Source organism: Danio aesculapii, chromosome 8 (genome assembly GCF_903798145.1).
Source record: "Danio aesculapii chromosome 8, fDanAes4.1, whole genome shotgun sequence".
Classification (NCBI taxonomy): Eukaryota; Metazoa; Chordata; class Actinopteri; order Cypriniformes; family Danionidae; genus Danio; species Danio aesculapii.
Genome location: NC_079442.1, coordinates 6,068,498 through 6,081,193, shown reverse-complemented (window position 1 = coordinate 6,081,193; position 12,696 = coordinate 6,068,498). Strand labels below are relative to the sequence as shown.

Sequence of the window (12,696 nt, the reverse complement as noted above, 5' to 3'; positions counted from 1 at the left end):
TGTCGCTATTGTATACTAGTAGTTTGCCTTTTAAATCGCATGTTGTTACACGTGTAAGTAAGAATTTAAAATAATACACTTAAAAATGTTTGACTAATATGGTAGGGTTGTAAACTGTATTTCATAGACGGGCAAAGCCATTTGAGTTCTGAATGAGCCAAATATGCTCAACATACCTGTTTACCGAAGTACAAATCATTTTCTATATTGAATTTAATTTTTTCCATATATTAAATAAAACGGCCACTTTATAAATTCAAAATAGCATAAATAAGAACATAAAAATGTGCATGCTATTTTACATATTTCACTATCATAATATAAGTCATAATAGGAAAAATAAATATTAAGATACAACACGTGATGTTTCACTCTGCTATGCAGTTGAAATGAGTACATTGAGTGGTTTTGTCACTGTGTTTAATCCTGTGCATGAATGTATGCTATAGTTATGCCACATGCACTGTAATGCGTTTTATTTTCACAGTAAATTTTGAAATAAACATAGCGAAATGTTCGTTAAGAGCTGCATTTTCGCTGGAGGAAGCAGCTGTGATGATGAGGGGATCGAACGCCGAGGAAACAGTAGATGGGGGAACCCGATTGCTCCTCCATGACCCAATGGGGCACAAGTGATACAAGTGTTTCTGTATATGCAGATATTATAACAATCTTTCGATAAACACACACCTTGTGCTCTCGCACTGCATAGCTGTGATTTGCTGATTAAATATAAAACTAGCCGAAAATGGAGCGGCTGAAGTCTGCTGCCGTTTTCATATCAAAATTAAAGGGGACTGAGGCGATAATATAGTAATGTACCGTATGAGCTAATCACAAAGCTTTTAGGAGGGCTGAATAGATATAAATAAATATAGGAGGGCTAAAGCGCGAAGTCCATGCTGTATTATAATTTTAATTTTAATTTAAAGTTGACTTGTCGTGGTCAAACTCACGAAATTTTCTCACAGCTGCTGCGCTCGTCAGGGGGCGGAGATTGGCGCAATTTACACAAAATGCACCTATCGTAACAAATTAAGATGAGAGTTAAAAAAAACATTTGGTATACAGTTAAAGGGGACGTGAATACGTGCAATTTAGGAAAGTCTAATCAGCAAAACAAGTGAGTATACCGAGGGCATACGCAATTATTGATCCGCAGAAGTAGTAATACCCAAACAGCTCATGGAAAAAATAGGCATACGGCGTATACGTGCGTATAGCAAGGACTACACCACTGCGACTAACAGCTACTCTGACTGATGGTGTTTACAAAGCAGAGGCAAAGCTCGTGCTAGTAGAGGAGTGACACTTTTCCTGGTGACGTAGAGCCGATCCGCGAATCACAGCACATTATGTTAGCTGACCAATCAGAGCCTCTCGATAGCGGGCCTTTCGGAGGAAATTAGGAAATATGACGTTTTCATGTTAGCAGAGTAGCTGTATATAATCAAAGTAAGATACTAAGCCTTTTAAATACACTCTGGACCACCCCTTTAAAGGTCATGTACCCACATGAGAAGAGGAGCTTTTTCCTGGATCCACTTGGGGAAACACAGAAAAATGAAGACATGTTTGGAATCAACAAGGTAAAATTGTATTTTGTCTGGTACAACAAAGTTGTTTAATGATGTTCTACATACTGCACACTTGCTATTGGTCACAGAGCATTCATGAGGAAGACTGCAACTTTTCAATGTGGACACTCAGCACTCTCCCTCATAGATGCCAGAAAGATGGAACGTCTTGTGGTGTCCTGGTCTGAAAAGTGAGTGTAAAATATAATTATAGTAAATAAGTAAAGAATGTGACCTGGTTTTATGAAGAAGGGGGTTAATTCCAGATGGATAGTTTTATTAAATGTACTAACCCAACACATACTGTTAAAATTGTTTATCTGAGAATTCAAATTGAATGTGTTTTTGTAACCTTGCATTCCTTATGCACTACAGCTCATCATGTTTTGTTTTGTTCAGTTTGCAGAAACAATTTTACAAGGGGAGGCAATAGATCTTTGCACGTCTCAGGAAGCAGTGTAATCATCATGCAGCCAAACTGTGTCTCTACTGTAGACAAGGTGGACATGTAATACAGACCATTCGTCTTCCACAACTTGCAGTGAGTGTGGTTACTGATTCCTCTATCCATGTACATCCATGGACCACAATTGTAGAAATCACTACTCTTTTATACTGTTACAGTGTATGCCCTCCTCGACTCTGGGTCAGCCGGCAATTTCATCTCTGCAGGTTTATGTCACAGACTTCAGCTCAAGAAAAATAATTCAACAACACCCTCTATCAAATCCAGTTCATAACTGGAAGTCCACATGGCTGAAAACATGTTCAACTGCATGGGTCTCGTTCAGTTATGGATTGGACAGCTACACATAGGAAACATCAGTCTGTTTCTATCTGGAGGATTCCACCACTGTTCTAATCAGCCAATCACATGGCAGCAACTCAGTGTATTTAGGCATGTAGACATGGTCAAGACGATCTGCTGCAGTTCAAACCCGAGCATCAGAATGGGGAAGAAAGGGGTTTTAAGTGACTTTGGGTTCGAAAAACATTGCCTGGTCTGATGAGTCGAGATGGTAGGGTCAGAATTTGGCGTCAACAACATGAAGCATGGATCCATCCTACCTTGTATCAATGGTTCAGGCTGGTGATGGTGGTGTAATGGTGTGGGGGATATTTTCTTGGCACACTTTGGGCCCATTAGTACCAATTGAGCATCGTGTCAACGCCACAGCCTACCTGAGTATTGTTGCTGGCCTCCACAGTCACCAGAACTGTTTCCAATAGAGCACGTTTGGGAGATTTGCGTCATGGATGTGCAACTGACAAATCTGCAGCAACTGCGTGATGTTATCATGTCAATATAGACCAAAATTTCTGAGGAATATTTCCAGTACCTTGTTGAATCTACGTCACAAAAGATTAAGGCAGTTCTGAAGGCAAAAGGGGTCCAACCCGCTACTAGTAAGGTATACCTAATAAAATGGCCGGTGAGTGTAAATCACTTTAGTTTTTGTGTTGTAGTATTGGAGCTGTATTGCAGTGCTACTGTAGTCCTACTGCAGGTGTATTACAGTAGAACTCCAGTTGTGTTGTAGTAGTATTTCAGTTGCTTTGTAGTAGTACATACATACACATAAAATACAAATGTACAACTTTTGAAATCCAAATAAAGGATTGTTAAGCTGCATTCTTTAGGACAACCTGAACTGGCAACACTTCTCCAAAAAATTCTTAAATTAGTCTGTTTCCTTTTATCTTAGTCTTTATAAGCTTGGATCCAACCAGTATCCTGAGCAGATGGCTGTCATGATCATGGATGAGTCGAGAACATGAGACTGATTCCTGAAAGACCCCGGTGACAGCCGAGTCTCCGCACTGATCCCGTGGGCCACTTGCCGCTGACCTACTCAGACTTGCAGATTCTCTCCATGTTGGAAGTCTCAGGCGCCCAGACTGCAGCTCTGCACAAGATGTTTGGCCAGAGGAGAGCTGGTCATGCCCGGCTGAGCCTGGTTTCTCTCAAGGTATTTTTACTTCACTCACATCCATTGGTAAAGTTTATTCCTCATCACTGGCTTGGTTTGGGACATTTACATTACACTGAACTGAACTGAACTTCAACTGTGACAACTCAACTGAAGCAGTTTTAATTTACTAGAACTATGTTAAGCTGCTTTGACCTGAGCTACATTGTAAAAAGTGCTATAGAAATAAAGATGAATTGAATTTAATAAGTTGTAAAGTTGTAAAGTTGTAAAATACAGGCATCACCATACCATTTCATAAAACCTGAAACAATGTCACCATATATTTAAGGCAAATTGTTTGGCAACATTAACTGCTTGCTGAGGACAGTTCAACACTTTAACTATAGGAGTGCATGAAGTTATTATTGAATGAAATGAAAAACACTTTATATTTGAAATGTGCTCATTTTTATTCATTAAAGAGCAAACATACATACACAATCTCAACAAAAAATGTATTTACAAAGAGCAATTTACTTTACTCAATTCTCCTACAGGACATGTCTTTAGACTGTGGGGGAAACCGGAGCACCCGGAGGAAACCCACGCGAACACGGGGAGAATAAGCAAACTCCACACAGAAACGCCAACTGACCCAGCCGGGACTGGAACCAGCGACCTTCTTGCTGTGAGGCGACAGTGCTAACCACTGGGCCACCGTGCCGCCCCTCCTTCTCTTCATCCAGACACAAACGCCTGCTCCATTCAGCTCCTTTTCGTGCAACCATCACACCAGCCTCAATTAGCTCCTCCTTGTCGTGCAACCACAAACACCAGCCCCAATTAGCTCCTCCTCTTCACACAAGCACACAAACACCAGCCCCATTCAGCTCTTTCTTTTCGTCAAGCCACAAACTGCCCCATGTTTGTGGCTTGACGAATTTTTGTAGCTGAATATAGAAGTGGAGCTCGGTGTTAATGGCTTGATGAAGGGGAGGAGCTTGGTGTTAGGTTGCTCGATGAGGAGGAGGAGTTTGGTGTTAGGTTGCTCGATGAAGAGGAGGAGTTTGGTGTTAGAAGCTGGATGAAGAGAAGGAGCTTGGTGTTATCTTCTTCATGTCCCAGGATCTTCTTCAGCTGTGCTCTTATCTGGTTGGAAAGTAGAAAATGTGCAATATTAGTTTCATGTTAGATGAACATTTGAACACAAAAGCTGAAACAAGACCTGCGTAAGAAGACCAGTTTCAATTTGGCCAGTTCACAGATTAACAAGTGACGATTTGTGACAAACATTTAAGTAGAATATTTTGTATATTTCATGAGTCATGTTGGGTTTTTGGTGTTATTAAACTGACCTGAATTTCAATATAGACTGTATTTTTTCTCTGAATGTTTTCTTCTCTTTGCTTGGCTTCAGGATCAAGACCTGGAACCAGTCATGGAGGAGGATGTCTTCAAGAGGAATTCGCTCGTCTGGATCACTTTGCAGACATGAACAGATCAGATCTATGCATTCTGTGAAGAAAGAAGGAACAGATGTCAGGTTATTAGATTGCCACAAACCTTACGGTTGGTGTGAGCGATCACATTGTTTTAAGTTGTTGTTTCATCATCCACATGCTCTCTCACCTTTGGATAGTCTGTCACACTGCCAGGTTCTGGCGACAATCCTACTGAGCTCTCTTCGAGGGTATTTTCTATGCAGCATCCTGAACAACATTACACCTATAGAGTACACCGTTGCAGGCTTGGCGTGGAACCTTTCACAGTCATAATACTCCGGAGGAGCATAAGGCATTGTGCCTGGAAGAAAGATCAAGAACAGTTAGATATTTATCATATTATCAAAAAAACTGATCTGCTGATCTCTTTGGCTTTGCCTGGAAGGCTCAATATAACTTGTCTTTATTATAATACATACCACAGAATGTTGAATAACCAGAGCTGGTGATGAGTCTTCCCACACCAAAGTCTATTAGTTTGATCTGAAAGGTGTGGGGGTTGATGAGCACGTTTTCCGGCTTGATGTCGCTGTGGTAGACATCCCTTTCACAGCATGCGTTTGCAGCAGTGACCACCTGGTGCATCACCAGTCGTGCTATCGATTCACTCATTTTCTTACGACGCCGCCATACAAACTTCTGCAGGTCCATGCAGGCTTTGGGACGCTCTAGCACCAGTTTGTATTGGCTTGGCGTCTCATACCAATCCAGCAGCTGTATTATTTGAGGAACATAAGGACCTCTGCTCATCAAATACATCAAACCGACTTCTTGTGGAACAGTCTTCTGATATGGTAGCTACAGGAGAGATAATAGACATATGATAGTGAGATGTGATTGGACTGAAGTTGAAGTCAGTATTTTAACAATTTTATCACGGTGTACTTACAATCTTCATGGTTCTTCCTGCTTCATCCTTGTTCACATTTTTGATTGCCACCTGTTGACCAAGTGAAAGCGACAGTTAATTCACACGATCCTGTCGTGTAACATTCATCAAATTTAAATGACAAGAAAGCACTTTTTAATCTTTGAAACAAACCTTTTGTGAATCCGACCGACGAATTCCAGCATAGACAGCTCCAAACCCTCCACGACCTAAAACCCTCTTGACTTGATATTCCTCATTGATGTCACCTGTAAAAAAATCAGTGAAACAAATAATGAAGTACATTTATAAACCATCAAAACGCTGATTGAAGATTGCTTTAGAATATTTATTAGGAAGCTATTAGATTACTGTCCTTAAATATTATTTTGAAGGATTTTTACTCAATTACAGTTTAAACTGGCAACCGCTATTTTACCTTGAGTACATTCCTGAAGAAAGGAACAACAGTACTTTTACTCCTTAACATTTAGTTGTGTTTAAGTATTTATAACACTTGTCTTATCTTTATTTTTCTTACATCTTTAGCTAGGGCTGCACAATTGTGGTAAAATAGATGATGTTGTGACATATGTATTTATGTATCGCTCATGGTAAAATATATGATTTTATATATGTATCAGCAGATGTTCTGATTCATAGTTCATATTTACTGTTGTCACTTTCCTCTCTTGTCTTCTCCTGCCATTACTATTCATTTTCGGCTCTCTGCTCTGAGGCCTTAAGCTCAACTTTCTGCAATATACACTAGTATTGTGATATCGATAAGTTTTTGATGTACTGTACAGCCATAATCTTTTACAGTTGAACAGTTGAACGTTTTAGCTGGCATGGATGGATCAATTCAGTGGTCTAAATAAACACAAATAGGCTAATTAACACTTAACAAATACCTGCTGATATATAAATCAGGGCTTTGATTCACAAAATAAATCAGATCAAGATAAACACTAATAAGTGCAATTCTTGAAATAACACCTGCAGATCTCAGTTTTGCACTTCAGAACATCTCAAGTATAGCCACAACAAATTCATAATAATATACATATTTTAACTTGGTGTTATATCCACCTGCATTTACTATCTGTACTTTAACCTAGGTAATTACATTTATCAAATGCAATGGAGTAAATAAAAAATAACACTTAATCAACTGACCTTTTTTCCCCTCCAAATTCACTGGGATTTGCTTTTCTGTCTTCCAAAAAGCGTCATTCGATGAGGAAGCGGTGCTTTTCTCGGACACACTGGGGTCAGGGGTCGGCGAAGACGTGCAAGGGTGCCCACTATGCACTGAAGCGCGGTCAGATTCGCCGTTCTCCGCGGTGCCAGGCGAAGACCCACAACAGTGCCTACTGTGCACTGAATCGCGGTCAGATTCGCTGTTCTCCGCGGTGCCAGGCGAAGACCCACAACAGTGCCTACTGTGCACTGAATCGCAGTCAGATTCGCTGTCCTCCGCGGTGCCAGGCGAAGACCCACAACAGTGCCTACTGTGCACTGAATCGCAGTCAGATTCGCTGTCCTCCGCGTTGCTAGTCGAAGATCCACAACAGTGCCTACTGTCCAGTGAAGCGTAGTCAGATTCGCTGTTCTCTGAGGTGCCAAGCGAAGACGCACAAGAGTGCCAACTTTGCACTGAAGCGCGGTCAGATTCGCTGTTCTCCGCGGTGCCATGCGAAGACGCACAGGAGAGCCAGCTTTGCAGTGAAGCGCGGTCAGATTCGCTGATATCCGCGGTGGTTAGAGAAGATACACACAAGTGCCAGCATTCAGTGTCGTCGTGCTGTTCGGTTTCTGTTGACGGGGTCTTCACAGGGGTCTGGATAGACACGCACCTGTTGTTGACCCGCTCGTCCTGAACCGGCCTCGGCGACACACTGGCAGCTCCACTATCAGGGGATCTCTGAGTCTGTGGGCTGCTCGGCTGGGTCTGTTGGGCTCCGGTTGTCGTTTTCTTGAATTTACGAGAAAACCATTTCCGGAACCTCTTTAGTTTCTTCTCCGCTTTCTGTGGTGCTGGGCTTGGTGAAACACCAGCTCCAGTATAAATGTGAGAGATGAACGCGGCGTTACTTGGTCCAGCTTCGCCATCAGAACATCTCTGGGGCCCGAGGTCGCCCTCGGTTGTTCGCTGGTTCTGTTGGGTTTTCCCGGATTTCCGAGAAAAGGCCCAGTTACAGAACTTTTTAAATTTCTTTCCAACTCGTCCCATTGTGCTATATATTTTTTCCAAAATCGACAGTATCAATGGGGAAAACTGAATTTTCTGTAACACGATCAACTGAAACTGAATAAATCAGATATAAAACGTCGATCCAGTGATATAATACAATTCAGACGTGATTCAACAATGGTCGTCTTGCAAATGAGTGTGCTTCTACTCTGCATTCCATGTAATTCCATGGAACTATGACGGAACTTTTCGAACGTTTGACGTAATGGCTCATTTGCATACAGCACACAGGAGAAAAAGCATCATTCTAAAGAAAATGGCGATTTACAGAAAAGCTATATTAGCGCTTTAAACAGTGGGGAAGTTTGCTCTTATTTGTATCGTGAATAATAATAATAATAATGTTAGTAATTTAATATAAATTTGTCATTTACTCAACAATAACATTAAACTAACAACAATATAAAGATGTTAAATAAATGATTCAAAACAACAACGTTTTCATATTGCATTTATTATTACGCTGTAAAGCTTAACATTGCAGTCAAACCTATTTGCTCTAGAGCAAATAACATAATTAAATATTATTATATATTATATTCTTATTTTTATTATGATGTTGTTATTATACAATATAGAAAAATTGCCATTATATACAGTTAAAGTCAGAATTATTAGCCCCCCTTTGATTTTTTTCTTTTTTAAATACTTCACAAATGATGTTTAACAGAGCAAGGAAATGTTTTCACAGTATTTCTGATAATATTTTTTCTTCTGGAAAAAGTCTTATTTGTTTTATTTTGGCTAGAATAAAAGCAGATGTGAATTTTTTATGAATCATTTTAAGATCAAATTAATTAGCCCTTTTAAGCTCATTTTTTTTCGATAGTCTACAGAACAAACCATTGATAAACAATAACTTGCCTAATTACCCTAACCTGCCTTGTTAACCGAATTAACCTAGTTAAGCCTTTAACTGTCACTTTAAGCTGGATAGAAGTGTCTTGAAAAATATCTAGTCAAATATTATTTACTGTCATCATGACAAAGATGAAATAAATCAGTTATTAGAAATGAGTTATTAAAACTATTCTGTTTAGAAATGTGTTTAAACAGTATGGGTGTTTCCCAGTACTGGGTTGTGTCTGAAAGGGCATCCACTGTGAAAAACATACACTGGAATAGTTGGTGGTTCAGTCTGCTGTGGTGACCCCTGATAAATAAGGGACTCAACTGAAGGAAAATGAATGAATGAAGATGATATAAATGTATGGAATACCAACATTAAAAAGAAGTGTCTGTTTTGAAATGTCAATCCCCAGACACATTTTGTAGTTTCATACACTAAAGAAGAAAGTATACAGGAACTGAATTGTTATTAAAGGGCAGAAAAGCCTCAGAAATAGTGATTAATTTTAAGTAAAATATGTTTTAAATAGGTGTCAGAATGTTCAGTGTGCCAGTCAGATCTCAGCACATCAAGAAGATATATTTTGAGATAGTCTACCGTGTTTATCTCTGTATAGCTGGTTTGACACACTCTGTATGGTAAACATAAATGTGACTTGACTATAATTTATGTCACAATATGTTTTTATATTAACAGATCAGCAAGAATGTCTGTGCCAAGCCGGGGATAAAGAGGAGCCTTTGGTCACCGTACTATTCTGAAACCCAGCGGGTTGGTAGAGAGGATGAATGACACCATACAATGGTAAGCCAGAAGGTTTATTCAAGACAGTCAGTCAGTCAATATTTCATTGATAGCAGCAAATGCAAATGAGGCAATAATTGTAAGAAATCAATCTGGCGTGCGTTTTTGAAAACCATCATTAGCCAACTAAGGTCACAAGCTCCGTCGTTACAAACATAGTTTGTTGATTTGGTGTTTCCCAAATCCATTCAGCGAACATTTGCAAACTACACCTCTAGAGCTGTTCTGTTTCCAATAATCTGCCCTATGCCCTATTCCTTTTGAACATTACAACATTTAAACTCAGAATGATTTTAAAAAATAACATTAAAGCCATCTCTGTTACATGTAATTTGCGTGTAAATATGCCATTTTGAACGCAGCCGTGGCTCATGACGAAACTTGGTTATTCGTTCATTTTCTTACGACGACCTTTGAAAAGAAGAATCTACTTTAGGTTTCCAAGGCTTGTGAAAAAAAACATAGGGTACGTTAATGGTTTTATTTTATAGTAGCCTAGCCTATTTATTAGGAAATGTATGTGTACTGCACACTCACCGGCCACTTTATTAGGTACACCTGTCCAACTGCTTGTTAACGTAAAAGTCACATTACTTGTATTTGTCTCACTACAAGTAATGTGTCTATAGTGATGTATAATACCCACATAATTAACTTTATATTAAGTTTACTTGACCAAACATCCATGCACTAAGCTTTACAGGAGCTCACATGATGAAATATCTCTAATACCACAAGTTTCAGTGTATGTTGTGTGTGTATGTTTTACTGAAGTGTATGTTTTACTTAAAGTGGTGGTTCACTTCGATGTCATATTTTAAACTTTAGTTGATGTGTAATGTAGCTGTGTGAACATAAACAACATCTCTGAATGTAATACGCTCAGAGTTCAATGCAAAGGGAGACATTGGCTTTTACAGAGTCAGCTTAGCAAAGCCTACAGCGAACGAAGTTTGGGGACTACAAAACAATTTATCCAGGTTAGTGAGATCATAAACGCTTCAGGCTTCGTATACACCCCGTGCAGTGAAGGGGGGTGGCCAGAGGCGCTGTTAATGTGGCAGAGAAATCTAAAATACTGTCCAAACGCTGCTATTTCCACAGAGCTTCTTCTGTTTCTGTATTTGGGCTTTTAAAGGACACGACACAAAGACAGAAGTGCTCACAGTTTAATTTTAATTATGTTCCAGAGAAATAAAATATTTCAGCATCTTCAACAATAATAATAGACAAAGCTGTGGATTGTGAGCGACAGCCTGTAAGTATTTTTATTTGTTTAAATTGATCTATGACATGCACAGTAGCAAGGACAACAGGAACCTAAACAACAGGAAATGATGTTTGGCACCGCTAAGAATTTAGCTACAAATTCATATTTATCCATCAAACCCCTGTAAACAGCCACAATCGTCAGCAGCGCTGCAGTGTATCTCTATGCGTGTCTCTCTATGCGGATGCTTTCCCTGCGTTCTACATCTCAAACAACAAACTCGTTAAAGATATGTGAACGTTTCAGATTACTTACACATGCTTATTCTGAATATGTATGAGAGACACTTGTCAGATTTTGTTTACAGAGCAGGCGTGAGGTTCAGCTGTGTCTGATTCAGGTTCAAACTGATGCGACTAACAGCTACTCTGACTGATGGTGTTTACAAAACAGAAGCAAAGCGCGTGCTAGTAGAGGAGTGACACTTTTCCTGGTGACATGGAGCCGATCCGCGAATCACAGCACATTATGTTAGCTGACTAATCAGAGCCTCTTGAGGGCCTTCATGTTAGCAGAGTAGCTGTATATAATCAAAGTAAGATACTAAGCCTTTTAAATACACTCTGGACCACCCCTTTAAAGGTCATGTACCACATGAGAAGAGGAGCTTTTTCCTGGATCCACTTGGGGAAACACAGAAAAATGAAGACGTGTTTGGAATCAACAAGGTAAAATTGTATTTTGTCTTGTACAACAAAGTTGTTTAATGATGTGCTACATACTGCACACTTGCTATTGGTCACAGAGCATTCATGAGGAAGACTGCAACTTTTCAATGGGGACACTCAGCACTCTCCCTCATAGATGCCAGAAAGATGGAACGTCTTGTGGTGTCCTGGTCTTAAAAGTGAGTGTAAAATATAATTATTGTCAATAGGTAAAGAATGTGACCTGGTTTTATGAAGAAGGGGGTTAATTCCAGATGGATAGTTTTATTAAATGTACTAATCCAACACATACTGTTAAAATTGTTTATCTAAAGAATTCAAATTGAATGTGCTTTTGTAACCTTGCATTCCTTATGCACTACAGCTCATCATGTTTTGTTTTGTTCAGTTTGCAGAGACAGTTTTACAAGGGGAGGCAATAGACAGGGTTCATATGGTCATGGAAAACCTGGAAAAGTCATGGAAATTACATTTACATTTAGTCATTTAGCAGACGTTTTTGTCCAAAGCGACTTAAGTTGCGGTCACACTAGAGCTTGTGCTTGCAAAATTCTGTCGTATGGCGCTGCGAAAGGGTGGGGGGGTGCGTAAACAATATGATTAGACATTAATAAAAGTGAACGATTGCTCCATATTTAAAATTTCTTATTTTAAATGCTCTTCTATTGGTCTCACGCAATCACCTGATGCGATTTCACAGGTATGAATTCACCAAGTTTGACCTTTTATATGCAGTGAAATGCAAAACACGTGCTTGCGTAAAATTAGTTTGACAAATATCTTTATATTGAAATGGAGGTTAGTTGTTTTTACTTCTTTTCTTTTCTTGGCCTAAAACATGCTCTCACATTATTAGTGCTGTGTAGCCATCGTCTATTTTACATCGATATAAAATTAATTAAAACTATTGCATGTTTTATGATATGCTGTAATAAATTTAAACGTTTCTTTTGATTTACCACGTACATGTAGACATTACATGAAACA

The 12,696-nt window shown here is 39.4% G+C and overlaps 1 protein-coding gene across 1 annotated transcript; it reads right to left on the bottom strand.

The window, feature by feature from the left end:
- Positions 1 to 4,465: 4,465 nt before the first annotated feature.
- LOC130234003 (uncharacterized) lies at positions 4,466 to 8,096 on the bottom strand. The gene is made up of 8 exons (XM_056464284.1): positions 7,372 to 8,096; positions 7,040 to 7,128; positions 6,035 to 6,129; positions 5,882 to 5,932; positions 5,412 to 5,790; positions 5,120 to 5,293; positions 4,842 to 5,005; positions 4,466 to 4,639 (listed from the first exon to the last, which is right to left on the bottom strand). The coding sequence occupies exons 1-8, from the start codon at positions 8,094 to 8,096 to the stop codon at positions 4,466 to 4,468; spliced, it is 1,851 nt and encodes a 616-aa protein (XP_056320259.1).
- Positions 8,097 to 12,696: the final 4,600 nt, after the last annotated feature.